The 14,731-nt window shown below is 32.4% G+C and overlaps 2 protein-coding genes across 4 annotated transcripts; both read left to right on the forward strand.

Annotated features, from left to right (window-relative positions):
* Window positions 1-433: 433 nt before the first annotated feature.
* On the forward strand, window positions 434-9,521 carry Esyt2 (extended synaptotagmin-like protein 2). 3 transcript variants are annotated; one of them, XM_076789771.1, is made up of 17 exons: window positions 434-574; window positions 1,513-1,918; window positions 1,999-2,139; window positions 2,323-2,399; window positions 2,485-2,551; window positions 2,795-2,940; window positions 3,025-3,145; window positions 3,337-3,507; window positions 4,858-4,955; window positions 6,425-6,473; window positions 6,539-6,628; window positions 6,699-6,785; window positions 6,859-7,017; window positions 7,091-7,243; window positions 7,329-7,452; window positions 7,736-8,009; window positions 8,082-9,521. In XM_076789771.1, exons 2-17 carry the CDS (start codon window positions 1,586-1,588, stop codon window positions 8,407-8,409), a joined length of 2,418 nt encoding a protein of 805 aa, XP_076645886.1. In that variant the 5' UTR covers window positions 434-574; window positions 1,513-1,585; the 3' UTR covers window positions 8,410-9,521. The 3 variants fall into 3 exon arrangements, with proteins under 3 accessions (XP_076645886.1, XP_076645887.1, XP_076645888.1); XM_076789772.1 differs by lacking the exon at window positions 4,858-4,955 and adding an exon at window positions 5,685-5,779; XM_076789773.1 differs by lacking the exon at window positions 4,858-4,955 and adding an exon at window positions 4,073-4,158 and having other exon boundaries at window positions 437-574.
* Window positions 9,522-9,611: 90 nt separating this feature from the next.
* Window positions 9,612-14,694, forward strand: LOC143355177 (EF-hand domain-containing family member C2). The gene is made up of 14 exons (XM_076789775.1): window positions 9,612-9,736; window positions 9,821-9,985; window positions 10,354-10,504; window positions 10,653-10,876; window positions 10,984-11,226; window positions 11,534-11,760; window positions 11,908-12,099; window positions 12,172-12,314; window positions 12,589-12,785; window positions 12,914-13,050; window positions 13,270-13,383; window positions 13,694-13,873; window positions 14,248-14,350; window positions 14,429-14,694. The coding sequence occupies exons 1-14, from the start codon at window positions 9,683-9,685 to the stop codon at window positions 14,585-14,587; spliced, it is 2,289 nt and encodes a 762-aa protein (XP_076645890.1). The 5' UTR covers window positions 9,612-9,682; the 3' UTR covers window positions 14,588-14,694.
* Window positions 14,695-14,731: the final 37 nt, after the last annotated feature.

Genomic DNA, 14,731 nt, shown 5'->3' on the forward strand with positions numbered 1-14,731 from the left:
TAGCCTGTATTATTGACACAAGACGCTTTTTAGAATTCCAATAACTAGAATAAATTAAGCTTCAAAGATATGTGTTAACAATTAAATCTACGTTAGAGATGAAAGTGAACAACAACCGCAATATAACATAATTGCATCCTTGTAAAAATACAATGGCGACTTTTGTGTTTTTAATAGGATTGTTTAATGTATAATGTGAAAAGTAATCAAACTTTAGAACAGTGTCAAGGTTATTAATTAAAAAGATAAGTAAAAGCAATCATAGAGATTCCATTTTCAAATAAAGTAACATATATGTTTTAATAATGAAACGTTGGATAAAATTCGAGTATAAACTTGATATTATTAGCGGTGTTCAGATTTTTTCCAGGAGTGTTAAGTTAGCTACTAATGCGGTTCTATTTATACATACACACACGCATACTTCGCAAATGTACACATGTAAAACATACAGTTGTTCACGTTCGTGACTCACTTTGAGAGATGCTATATTGCAATAATTGATTGGTCCGGAAAACATTCCATTATGCTTGTAGTCACAGTTACATGAAGTTATAAACAACTAAAAGTTAATGTAAGCATTATCCACAATACGAACTGTACTTATATCTATTTTTAACAGAACTAATGCTTTCGCACACCTTAAAATTTGCATGTATTATCTATTTGCATTTCTTCAAAATACTAATCTGAAAATCGTGTAATATATGCGTAATAATACATATTCAAGGCTGTAAGACTGTAGCATTGTTAATCATATCAAAAGTCTTCTTATTGTTTCTACGAAAAATGGGCGATTCATTTTTCGTAAAAGTTGTGTTCGTTCAGATATAAAGTTTCTACTTAAGCCGTAAATAGATTAGACTGTATTTTTATGCGAATATAAATTTGACAAAAATAGATTTCCATTAGGATCTAGATGCAAGAAAGAAACATAGTTAAATCGTTTTTAATATTTTGCTGTATTTAATTACCGACAGAATTTACAGTATATTAATAGGCATTGATGCAATCAAAGTATTCAATTCTATGGGTATTTTATTTTACATTTACCTTCTTTTCTTTTTTATATAGTTGCATTTAGTATAATTAGTATAAAAAAGAAATTAGTAAGTTTTGTTATAAGTATTCATTGTAAAGGATATTGTTTAAAGGACATAAAGAGTTACATCTTTAAATTGAAAGTATGTATACATATAAGTAACTTATCTTATCAGTATTGAAGAAATGGACAGTCTATCTTAGCAGTCCATCTCTAACCAACTAGTTGACATAAGAAGGTGCAATTGATAAGGGAACTTCTTGTGATTCATGTTTTAAGGACTGATCAATCTTTTGTGATAACTACTATCCTAATTCTTGGTTCCATCTTAATACGATAAGATATGTAGAAACAACTTTTTAACAATGTTATTTATTAACATTGTTATTTTAATATATTTCTTAAATATTCTGTAATAAAAATGATTAAATATGTATCTTCACAAACTAATGCGTAATTCTCTTTTGCAGAATCGATGCAAGTAGATAAATTGTATCTAAGTTAAAGAAGAAATTAAAGCTGAAAGTTAATCATACCATACAAATGGAAGGCAAAAGCGAAGATAACAGTGTTTCCAAGCCAACCCCTTGGCCATACATGAATATAGGTTCACTGACCATGTCGTTTTTTACTAAATTAGCAACTGCTGGTTTCATTTGGGGATGTGGATATTTGAATGTTAGTGTAGCATGGTTGATTGCACCCATTGCTTTATTAGCATGGAAGGCAGAACGAAGAAAAGACAACGAGTTAAAAGTAATTACTGCCAAGGCAAGCATAATGGCAAAAGAAAAAGAATTGATAATGAATCGATTAGACGAACTGCCTTCTTGGGTTTATTTTCCTGATGTTGACAGAGCTGAATGGTTAAACAAAGTACGAAAACCTTTTATCGAACAAGTTATTCTGAAATATTCAATTTCTATTAATTTCAATTACTTTCTTCTCAACACAAGGTTCTCTATAAAGTTTGGCCAAATATAAATCACTTTGCTAGAGAGCTATGCAAGCAAAGTATAGAACCAGCTATTGTTGAAAAATTGACAGAGTATAAAATAAAAGGTTTCCAGTTTGACAGACTGGTTTTAGGTCGCATCGTAAGTGGATTATAATACTTGATTCTAAATGCTTTCTACAGTTAAAAAGTCTTCAATATACATTAGAATATGTCCCTCTGTTTTTCTAATCCGACATGTCAGTGTAAATACTTTATCATATCATAAAAGTATTGTGTGTTATAGTATTTACACAATACGATTCATTACTATGTATGTTTACAGCCTTTAAAAATTTATGGAATCAAAGCATATGACAAAAACACTTCAAGGAATGAAGTTATAGTTGATGCTGATGTTATGTATGCATCATTCATGTTAACAATATTTTTGATATTCTTTCATTACTGCTTATATTATTTATCTAATTATTTATCAATATCATAGGTATGCTGGCGATTGTGATATTACCTTTTCTGTTGGAAATATAAAAGGCGGTATTAAAGACTTTCAGGTAAAAAGTTATAAGTAGACAGCGGATCTTCATGCAAAATAAAAATTTTCTACTTGAATTGCAACAAACATTTTTTTTCCTAATATGTTGAATAGGTTGCAAATAATATAGCACTCTTTTTAAATTTTTCACCTACTCATTTTTGTCATAAATGCATAAAGTCTGCTGTCTAGTTATAAGTACACTTTTGTTATGTATTCAGCATTTCAAAAATTTAACGCATAATTTATAATTCATTTTCAGATTCGTGGAATGATGAGAATAGTGATGAAACCATTGTTACCAATTATGCCTATAGTTGGAGGTATACAAGCATTTTTCTTAAATCCTCCAGCTATTAATTTCAATTTAGTAGGAGTAGCAGATGTTCTTGACCTACCAGGATTTAAGTACGATTGATTAATTTTATTTACTTTAAATATGCTTGCCTTCTACAGAATGAAAATATAATCAATCATATATTTTGCTTACAGCGACATTTTAAGAAAGACAATAGTAGAACAAATAGCAGCTTTCGTTGTACTGCCAAATAAAATTGTTATACCTCTAAGCGAAGAGGTACCTGTTGAATCATTGAAAATGCCTGAACCAGAGGTGAGACATCTATTATGGCTATGAACGATTCCAGTTGTCTTTTTTTTTAAATAGACCAAAATAAATGTAATTATTAGAGGTGTGCGAGAACCCGAAAATTTCTCGACCCGACATTTTCATGTTCTCACACATTTCTAGTAAAACACAAAAAAGTTATACAAAACTTCATTATACATTTTGCTCCTGTACAGGGAGTTTTACGAATACATGTAGTAGAAGCGAAGCATCTTATGAAAAAAGATATCAGTGTGTTGGGCAAAGGCAAGTCTGATCCATATGCGATTATAAATGTTGGAGCACAAGAATTCAGGACAAAAACCATAGACAACACTGTGAATCCGAAATGGGATTACTGGTGCGAGGTACGCATGACGCATTATCATAATAAATTAGACATTAATAGTATTGCATGTGCTTTGCTATAATTTTTTTTTATTGTAAGTCCATTAAAATTACAAGTACAGCATCTTTCAGATGGTAAGAAAGAACATCATTTATTCAAATAAAGCACATAATACAGTAGAGAAAGTAGATTAAAGTATAGAATATTTTCAGGTGCAAATTTAATTTTTCATTTTTTAAATTTAATTGTTACACATGAGACTACGGTGAACTGTTGATTTCTTATTTCTTTCTCTGTTTTTTTTTTTTAATATGAAAATTGTCCATGGTCTTATTTTAGTTGTAACATGTTGCTGATCTAACATTGACCACCGTGATTTACTGGAGACAGCTTTTCCTAGTGAATCGGGTAAACTATAATCTCACCTGCGATTGCATAAAAAATTGTTCTACTTGTAGTAGCGCAATATAGTTATTTGCTTACGTGTATAGATCAGAAACATCTTAAATCGTGTCGATCTAATTTAAGTTCATATTTTGGTATGTATGTGTGTATGTGATGTGCGATGTGTTATGTGGAATTAGTGTGCCGTCTCGTCGGCCATCGCTCAACAAATTACTGTGCTGCTGTGGGACTATGACGATACCAAGGGCGATGAAAGTCTTGGAAGGTATGAATAACGTTATTATATATTTTTTCTATATTTTATGCCAAGTATAAAATTATAATGAAAAAAAGAATTGCCATCTTATATATTATACATTGCATTGTTCTTTTATTAAGGCACACAAAAATGATTAATAAAGTAATAATGTAATAAAAAGAAATTGAAGGTAGAAGAAAAACAATTGAAACAATTTTTCGAATTGATATGCTGATTTAATATTGGTATTATTCATTAATATTTCAATAATATTACTATTTAATGATCACCTACACTTTTTCACAACATATCTGATTCATGTTAACATTATTAAGGCAGTCACTGTTATTTGTAAAATATATGAGCATGTCGGTGTTGCTTTGGTTTACCGCAGTATTATTTATAATAGTGGATTTATGAGTGTTGTCTGTATGTGTCACTTCACTGTGTGAGCAACCTAATGCTTCATCATAAGATTTCTAACAGTAGATAGAATAGGGTTTAGACTTATTTCTTTAATAATATATTTATTTCTTTTAGTTGTTTGTATATTAATTTTTTAATCGATTTATATTCATAGTCATTTTATGTGGCACATATGTATGCAGTAATAATAATTATAATTTTTAGTGAAATTGTAATTATTATTACTATACGAACGAAAGATTTATAAAGTATTATCTTGGTTTTTTATATCTTATATACATCCCTAATATTGGCATACAGGCTGTGATCTACTCATGTATAATGCAGAAGGCTATGGTGTTTCTGTGGGATAGGGATGCAAACATTCCATGTGTTCAGTATGATGACTTCCTTGGCAGGTAGTTGTGTGTTTATGGAAAGTTGTAACACAGTAATTAATATTTAACAGCAATTACGAATAGTGATCTACTAATTTTTGCACGCCTGCATTATGTTTATAAATCTTTCTTGCAATATCAATATAATTTTCAATTAATAATTTTTGTTTTTTATATTAATTTCTAACAAAGAATTATATTCAAATGTACATACATATAAATGTGCCATATGCTTAGTGGACCTCGTTTATTTATTATATCTTAATAATGAATGATATTTGTTGTAACATATATTAACTCTAGAAATATCTTTAGGCATTCAATTTGTTTTGTATATTTCTTTGCATTATATATTTTTTATCATATTAAGGTGGTCCTTAGCTACAGGGGTTGTTTTTTGATAGAAAAATGTTATCGACTAGAGGTGTGTGCTTGAAAATGTCAACTCGGGACGGGTCTCGAAGGGTCTCAAAGGTTTCATAAAAGAATTGGCACGGTCCAAAGATAAGGACTACCCTAATGTAGCACATATATTGTGGGAATTTTTATGTAACAACATTAATCGTTTCTTTAATGAATATTCTTGTTTTCTATAATTTAATCTTAGATGCGGAACGTTTAGTTGATGTATTTATATATTTTAATTTCATTATGTTGGAATTTTGCTTTTAGTTTATTTTTATAGTTATGAGAGTGATTAGGTGACCGTAGTTGACAAATAAGAAACTAAACTAGATTGTATGATGACAGTTTATAGTGGATAAGAGCTTGGGAGCCTATTACAACAGAGTGGTTGCCCATCTCTTTGACAAAGACAACGCTGGTCAAGATGATCCACTTGGCAGGTATTGCTACTTGCAGCAAGTACATTTTTCCAGGAATAGAATGCATTTGAACATTCTTCTCTATAATTAGTTTAGAAGAAACATACTTAATAATTTCTTAGTTACTGTAGATCGCGCGCTTGAAAATCTTGAATTACTTTGAAAAATGTAATTGTACTATATCAGTATGATGCATGTTAACGAGAGTTATTCACGAAACATGGTGAAGTCATACAGTTAAAATTTTTCATGAAGTCTATGTGCCCTTTACAGATACAGTGAAACAAGAATTCATTGTCACCACATTACTCTTTTCATTTCGTTCTTAATTATATAGTTCAAGAAGCAAACTTTTATTAACGAGATTAAACGATTCTCTAGAGTGCTGCTTATATGACTATGAATGTATGTAATATAAAATATATGGTGTTTACTCGCAAAATGAAAAGCATGAAAATTTAAAAGGAATTGCTTCTATTGACGTGGATGCTTCATAATTGCATGAAGCATGTTGAACACTCAGCACATCGATCATCAATCATATTTGCATATTCGTCATGATGACAAGTGATAAGCTTTACTATAACAAATTTATGTAAGCATTACAAGCAAAATAAATTCTATTCTTACTAAATATACTGTTTTTTTGGTACTGTAATAATATAGAGCTAGTATCGAGGTCAGTCGAGTAAAGAAGAAAGGAACAATTGATACGGTAAGAAAAAAAAGATATTATTTATATTGCAAGAAGAAACTTATAGCGATAACGAATTCTTTTAGTGGGTCTCCTTAGAGCAAGCGAAACATGGCATGATTCATCTACGATTAATGTGGTTTCAATTTTCCAAAAACGTCGCCGATTTAAAAGCTGTATGTATTATTGAAAAAAAGTACAATCTTAAATATTCAGAAAATATTAATATACCATTTTTATGCACAGGCTTTGATTGAAACTCAAGAATTGCGAATAACATCGATGAGTACAGCTCTTCTCGTCCTTTACGTCGATTCAGCAAGAAATTTGCCAGTACGAATGCAAAATTTCCGTACTTAACATCAAATAAATCTTAGATTCAATTGCAAATCAATTTTAATTGTAGTGCGTCCGAGGAAATAAGCAACCTGACGTTTTTCTTGAGGCGACCGTTGGAGGGGACAAAAAAAGAACAGCAACCCTGTTACGATCTTGTGATCCAGTATGGGAACAAGGTTTCACGTTTTTAGTTAGCAACCCGGAAACCAGCATATTGCACATAAAGGTTTCAAAAAATTCTTAGAAAAGTTCGGCTAATTGTTCTTGTTGTTAACACGTTTTAACTCGTATATTTTTAGATCACAGACGAAAAGACTGCTTTCATTGTAGGAGAAATGAATTACAATATCTCTTTGCTTCTGAAGGAGAACAATCTTGAAATCACACAACAGCCTTATGATCTGCAAATGGCTGAGGCTGACAGCAAACTAATACTGTCTATGTCTTTAAGCGTATGTTTTCTTTCTGATTATGTAAATGTTTGAATTAAGTGAGAACGTTATATTACGGTTGTATACGTATATCTTCTGTTCACAGATTTTGAAGTATGAAGAACCTGAACCTACTTCAGAAGAAGACGATGACGATCACGACATTACTCAGCTAAATAAACGAATTGAACGCCAAGAATCGAATATTAGCAATACTTCTAGTCGTAAGTGTTTGTTATTTCTTACAATTAAATCTATTCTATACGGAATACAGTTTAATTATATGAACGCATACAAATGAAAGGAAAAGCACAGTATTAGATTAATTTTTTTTTTATTAACCATAACTACTGGATATAATTTTAGAATAGTAGAACAAATTTAAATTGATTGTATTAGCTCATCTATCTCTAAAAGTAGTTTCATTATCAGAGTGTCGCTCCTTATACCTACTCTTTGCCTACACGCTCTGGTATTCTGAAAAAGTTTCTAAGCATAATCACGTTCTTTCAGTTCCACCTAGCCCGTTGAAAAGACAACCGTCAAAGGAGTCGGTTAAGAGTAGTACTGGATCAGGCGCAGGCAATGGACCTGAAGAAACAGCTCCACCAAATGAAGAAATAGTTGTTATTAATACCGCTTCGTCGCTTACCGGAAGTCCCCAATTACTTCATAGAAACCTAAGCATAACGTCATCGTCCGGCGAAGCTAAATTGGGACGAATACAACTGTCGTTGCGTTACAGCGTCCAAAGGCAAAAGCTTATAGTCGTAGTACATAAAATAGCGTACGTAAATTGTGCACGCAGGAACTTGTAAGTTGTGTACATTGTTAATTGATTTCTTTCCTATTGTTTTAGTAATTTACCTCTGCCACATAACGATCCGTACAATATACCGGACCCGTACGTAAAACTGTATCTATTGCCGGATCGTCATAAGGAAACCAAACGCAAAACAGCGGTGATGAAGGACAACTGCAACCCGGTCTTCGACGAGCAGTTCGAATATGTTATTTCTCAGGGTGATCTGAACACCCGTAAATTGGAGATATCGGTATGCACCCAGAAAGGCTGGCTATCTGCCGGGAGCAAAGTTATGGGTCAGGTGCATATAAATCTGAGCGAGATCGACGTCACAAAGTCTTTTACGAGCTGGTACGATCTGCAACCAGAGACTAAAGACTAGAAATTGAAGAAACGCAAGTGGAAATTCGCACAGTTGTTCACGTGTTTCTGAAAATTGCCTGTTGCCGAATTTTCACAATGCAATCTCACCGGAAATGAGAGAAGTTCAAGTGAAGTGATCTGGAAAAAGAAACAAGAATCACGAAACACAAATTTGCTATTTGGGACTTTTCGAGATATATGAAAGTATCATCAGTTATGTTTATTTATTTATACTTGGACCGTCCACTGTCGCTAAATGGTTTCGTTTCCGTATGATGCCATGTTTATCGTTCAATCTCAACTTTATATTATTTGAGCTTATTGAATTATTTTTGATGATAGTGAGTGCCATCGAGATCTATTACAGCATGCTTATGTGATGTGCACAAGGATGTATGCATAATATTGCTATCGTATACATAATACTAGTTTAGACTGTTAAGAGATACACGACTTAATATTTTATGTAAAAGTTTAATTAACGTTGAATCGTTATGTTGTTTTGTGTTTAACATTACAAACGCTGGATGTTTGATTTTCGCTTTTACTACGCTTAACTTTTACTGTACTTTGTTACTAATTCCTACACATTACTAATTCTATAGACGACGCATTTATATATCGTATGATATACTACTAATTTTATGATCTGTTAACGTAATTCTACGATCTGCACATTATATATTATTATTATATAAGGAACATGATCAAAACTACTGATCGAAGTTTATGGCTAGCATAAACTACTAAATGAAATTAATGTAACATATACATATACTATATATATGTTATGTTTATACAAGAGTTTTGCTATATTGTATATTACTATATATATATATATATATCTAATACATGAAGCAAAAAATTTATATGTTTGTGTATTTATCTGTCGTTTAAAAACTTTCGAATAGTAAAGTTTAGGGTCACGACATTTGCCTCGACCCATTTTGCCTGGCTGATGTCTGGCCAATGTCCTTTTACTTACAGAGATTCGAGTTGCTAGGAGCTAACGAACGATGCCGGCTAGTAAAGCTAGTGTTATATATATATGCTTTTTGCATACTGGTCAAAGATTGTACCAGTATAATGTTGCGAGTTATTGAAGATAATAAATAAATATACGGTTTTAAATTACGGTTCTTTCCTCTCCCATACTTACTTCATGGAACTATCACCAAGGAAACACAACGTCAGTAAATAGGGATATCTCATTCCTTTACTCCAATGTGAGGTTGTAGAAAGTGTTTACCAGTTATTAATACTTTTCTGGGTTAATTGTGCATTGTTGCATAATGCAGCGCGATCATATGCTTCCTTGTTTACCCGGATATAATTTCAACACAAATGTAAGTCTCTCTGCAAATGAATCCTTTGAAAATATAGTTAGTAAAGTGAACTATTTTAACGAAAGTTCAATATTATATTTGTAGCTCGGTCGTACAAGTTTTCACAGAGATCAATATTTTGGTAAGATACACGAAGGAGTTTATTATTTATCAGATAAAGCGGATAAAGGAGAAACTGTTAGTTATCCGTCAATATATCCGCGAGGAGAAACACAGGAATTGCCGTCATGGATTGCTTTTGATGGCCAAGTACAATGATTGATTACAATATTTGATGGAAATAATATTGACCCCTTAAGTGACTAGCCCGTGGCAGTCACGGGCCCGCGTAACGCATGCAAGCAAATTTTTAATATACTTAAGAATATTATAAAAAATGTAATAAATGACCTTCATTTTTGTCCACCATTTTTTACTTGTTTTGTACCATTTTAGAATAAAAAGCTATTATTTTACCAATAATATCGACTTTTTGGACCGCTTTCTTGACTTTCGCGAATCACTTAAGGAGTTATGATCATTATATATAGTCTATAAAAATAACAGAACATAGTACGATTTACGAGATGTACTTAGTCTAAACCATATCTGTTTTAAAATATAGTATACTTTTTTAGAGATTGATGTTTAAAGCTTTCTTTCAAGAAACTGTTGAGGAAAGATGGAAAACTGCTTATCAAGTACGCACAGTAATCATCAGCTTCTTTTTAGAAGATGGTACAATGAAAATTAACGAACCTCCCACGAACAACAGTGGTCTTGAACAAGGTTTACTCTATTGTTTTCTTGATTATATTGTTATACATATTATATTATTTTTATGAACGATAATTTTGTCACAGAGTCGCGAATGTTCTTAAAAGTCTTATTATTCAATAATAAATATTTCTATAGCATAACTAATTATTTATTACAGGCGTTTTACTCAAACGTCAGAGAGTTCCAATGCCGAATCCAGCGAGGTACAGATTTTATGATATACTTGATTTAAATATTGGCAAAGAACCGGAAATATTTGGAAGGGTGTACAAGATTGTCGATTGTGATAAATTCACAAGACGATTTTTGAATCGTATGGGTATTCCAGTTCCAGATCCCATTAATATTCCGAAAGATCCGTATACGGAACTACGACAAAGTGTAAGTAATAATTTTCGATTTTATTATCATAGTTTTTTAATGCATATTTCCAGTATGTATTTTTTATTTATAATTGTATGTGAACAATTGTTTTTGTATTGTAACAGCAAACATTTCCAAAGAAGCCCAATCGAAGGATCGACACTCGCGGGGATTTTTTGAAATATGATAAACAGGTGCTTCGATTTTACGGTTACTGGGATGACACGGATAATCTTTTTGGTATAGTTCACGACCTTGAAATTCATTACTATTTATCCGATAACACGATGGCAATTAAAGAAATAATACCACCCAACTCCGGGCGAAATGCTGGTGGTATGTTTTTGCACCGGATGAAAGTTCCTAAAGTAAGGATCTCTGTATGCGTTAAGTTATTATTAAAATCGCTCAACTTTACACACGCCTAACTTTCGAACTACTAATTCCCTAAGATTGAAACTTGTATTTTCGGCTTTTTCTCGCCAAAAGCTACAGGATCACATTTACAAAAGTTAAAAATTTCTGGTTTCCTGAAGTAAAGTTTAGCCAAATGAAGAGTTGCAAAATTATGTTTGCATTACAACTTTTGGTAGAATTATAAGTTTCGTCACTGTGATTATAGAATTTAACGCTTTTTACGATACAATAAATTAAGAAATTAATTTCCAAATATAGTTTTTCTCCGAACTGGATGCAATCGGCTCGGCTGAACCTATCACTGTCTTAAATGTCATGGGAGAGGATACGTCCAATGGCTATTATTCAATCGATCCATTGAATGCTGGAAAAACGAACAAAGAATCTTATAAAGACAACGAGATTGGCATTGGTGCCCAGATAAATGTTTTTGGAAGGATAATTGTTATAACGGACATGGATGCATTTACAAAGGAGTATTATAGGTAGCCGGAGAAATAAATTCGTATTTGGTTTCGTACGTCTTGCAATTAAGGCAAACAAGTTTTATTTTGCATAAAGACCCGCAGTTTAGTTATAAATTAGTTAATAATATATAAATATGTGTTTGTCATTACTTTATCGTGTCAAAGGAGAAAGTATGGCGTAGAGGACGTAATTCCTCTGGAAAAACCTCGGAAAGGCGACGATGTTTGCATCAAAGTGGAGAAATACATTCCACCGTACAACGGTTATGGGAGCTACGAAGATTCTCTTGGAAATTGCTTCAGTGTTCTGCCGCAGGCACCCAAAATGGACCTCATAAAATTTTTGCATTACGACAAGTACACATTTCTCGAGATATAAATCGTGCTACCGTTATCGAACGTTGGAACTCGTTTTTTGTTTGATTTTAGGCAAGGCTTCGACAGCTATGTTTTGAGATTTAGGGCCAGGATGATATCGAATATCCCAGAAAACGAGGACAGATTGTTTATAATAAGAATTTTTCTGATCGACGACTCGATTTCTATTTATGAACTGGCAAAGAGAAACTCAGGTAAAGTTTCATTACAGTTGAACATTATAGTCTAGTTGTCGGAATAAAATTTTGTTTTATCATTGTCTTGGTAAAAAAGTGTTAATTATCATGCTGCACGCGTACTATGGCGTACACGTGAGACATCTCGACCCCAATTAGTTCGAAGAGCGCAACTTGTAAAATTCTATGCGGCTCATTTTGTATAAATATCGTGCTATTTACGACACGGTTGTCATAAAAATTTCGGTGACGCTGGTTTAACGATCGCAACAAATCGTCCATGTATTTATAGGTTTCCGGCGCTGCCTTTTCCTAAAAAGGATGCCGATAATGCAGCCTAATCAGGAAATATTTGCGAGCACAAAACCGGCTTATTACAAACCAGAAGATTTCTATATCGGAGCACGTGTTAACTTGAACGATTTTATCTTCGAATTCACCTCGGCCGACGTTTATTGCCTTCGTTACATGGAGTTACATTGCGATAAGGTTCCATGATTTGTACCTGTCGCGGTATTTTATTGTTCCTCGGGCTTCGAACTCGACTCGCGCGATTAACGTTTCTCACGACGTCCATTCTCTGCTCGCAGAAATATTGAGACATTCGACTTTTCCAGTTTCCGCAAGCCGACGCCAAACGAGTGCTCGCCAAATTACAGCAAATTTTGAAACCCGTTTACAAGGAATTTATTGAGCTTTACACGCCCGTGAAATCCGGCGATGAGCTTCAGATATTGCCCTTCGAAAAATTACGGTACCTAAATTTTTATTCTACTAATGCGCGTAATAAAACAATTGGACATTATAAATCATTCTTTTAAGAAGTATTTTTATGTTTTTAAAAGTTCAATGTGACCATTTATTATTTAATCATTTGTGTAAGCTTAATAATGACATTTAGCATTACGCTACATTTATTTCTATAACATAGTGAACAATTTTTTACAATAACATATAAATTCTTTTGATCTAGTGAAATCATCCACAAGTACTCAGAAGGTAAAATAACGGAGCACGAAATGATTACTATAGCTCGATACTATTCTTCACACGAAGAGAAAGAACACCACAGTCGAGAATATGTGAGGTAATATATTTATATTTATAATTAGTAGATTTTTGCGAACTTTATACACCCATGACAAAAACCAGTGGACGAAATACAAAATTGTAAAAATATCAGAATTTAAAAATATTTTTATCGATTTTTTATCTCGTACAATTGATTTAGAAAATTTTTATTTTGTATAAAGATCCGCAATTTAATAATTACCGGTACTGTTTCAGTTAAAATAATTTCTCCCCTTTTATTTTTACGCATAATAAACGCATGATGCGGTATTTAATTTTTTACGAAAATATGGACATAATATTTCTTTTTTAATCATTCTTTTCAGGCGATTAATTCATACAGAACTTTCTCGAGCTTTATGGATGGACCTGGACCGTTTGGAAGAGGATCTTCATCATTGCGATAGGGAACGTACAGGATATTTATCACGCGATACGATGTATACTGTTCTTCGAGGAGCTAGAGTACCAGCTGACGTTGAACTCATAAACTCTATGCTCGATCAGTATGTAAATTGTTGATATTCTCATTTTATAAAAATTATACAAGATCTGGTGCAATATCTTTGAAAAAAAAACAAGATATAAAATTAACACTGACATTTTCCTTCATATTTTCGAACATACAAGTGAATCATTTTGAAATTTAAATTTAATTTTAGTTGACAAAAGGTGTGAAAGAAATTTTACAATGTCCAACGTAATGGCTTCGAAAAAATGAAAAAATGAGATATGAAATCAATATTGACGTTTTCCTTTGCATTTCCGAACAAATGAATAATTTTCAGAAATACTTTATTCGAAATACTTTATTTGGCAATATCATGGAACTTGCCGATTAATTACTTTGTAATTATAGAAATACGTTTTTTCAATATAGCCTTCGCAGGAATGAGAAAGGGAAATTGGACTACAACGATATGCTGCAGTTCATGAATGTGAAAATTGATCCTGTTCCAGCACTAGTACCGATAAACGTCAAGGTAATTTTATTATTGACCCCAATTTTTTACTCGGACACGCAGTCACTCACACTCGATTGATTTGTGCGTACTTTCTAGACCGCACTTTGGTGGGCATCGGAGAAAGAACCAGATTGCGGTGCTGGTATAAATTGGTGTGCTTTCATAAAAGATTTGGACATTAAATACGAAGATGGAGACCCTGATGACACGGCGAAATTGCAATCGGATCCAAAGTGCATCAGAATTGGATCTTAAAAGAGTTTTTTCTATTTTAATTATACATTATTGCTACGCTGCGGATTTTATGCATTTATGACGAAATTGTGTGGGTGTTATTTGAGACAGTCAAAAAATTAAAAGAACTTAGTAAGATCAATATATTATTGTCAACTTACCAAA

Source organism: Halictus rubicundus, chromosome 6, assembly GCF_050948215.1.
Source record: "Halictus rubicundus isolate RS-2024b chromosome 6, iyHalRubi1_principal, whole genome shotgun sequence".
Taxonomy (NCBI): Eukaryota; Metazoa; Arthropoda; class Insecta; order Hymenoptera; family Halictidae; genus Halictus; species Halictus rubicundus.

Excerpts from the sequence above, each read along its gene's own strand:
- Esyt2 (XM_076789771.1), top strand. The coding sequence starts at position 1,586 with ATGGAAGGCAAAAGCGAAGATAACAGTGTTTCCAAGCCAACCCCTTGG. Across the intron at positions 6,474-6,538 it reads AGAAAGGAACAATTGATACG|TGGGTCTCCTTAGAGCAAGC; the intron begins GTAAGAAAAAAA and ends GAATTCTTTTAG. Across the intron at positions 7,018-7,090 it reads CCAGCATATTGCACATAAAG|ATCACAGACGAAAAGACTGC; the intron begins GTTTCAAAAAAT and ends GTATATTTTTAG.
- LOC143355177 (XM_076789775.1), top strand. The coding sequence starts at position 9,683 with ATGCAGCGCGATCATATGCTTCCTTGTTTACCCGGATATAATTTCAAC. Across the intron at positions 11,761-11,907 it reads TTTACAAAGGAGTATTATAG|GAGAAAGTATGGCGTAGAGG; the intron begins GTAGCCGGAGAA and ends ATCGTGTCAAAG. Across the intron at positions 13,384-13,693 it reads CACAGTCGAGAATATGTGAG|GCGATTAATTCATACAGAAC; the intron begins GTAATATATTTA and ends CATTCTTTTCAG.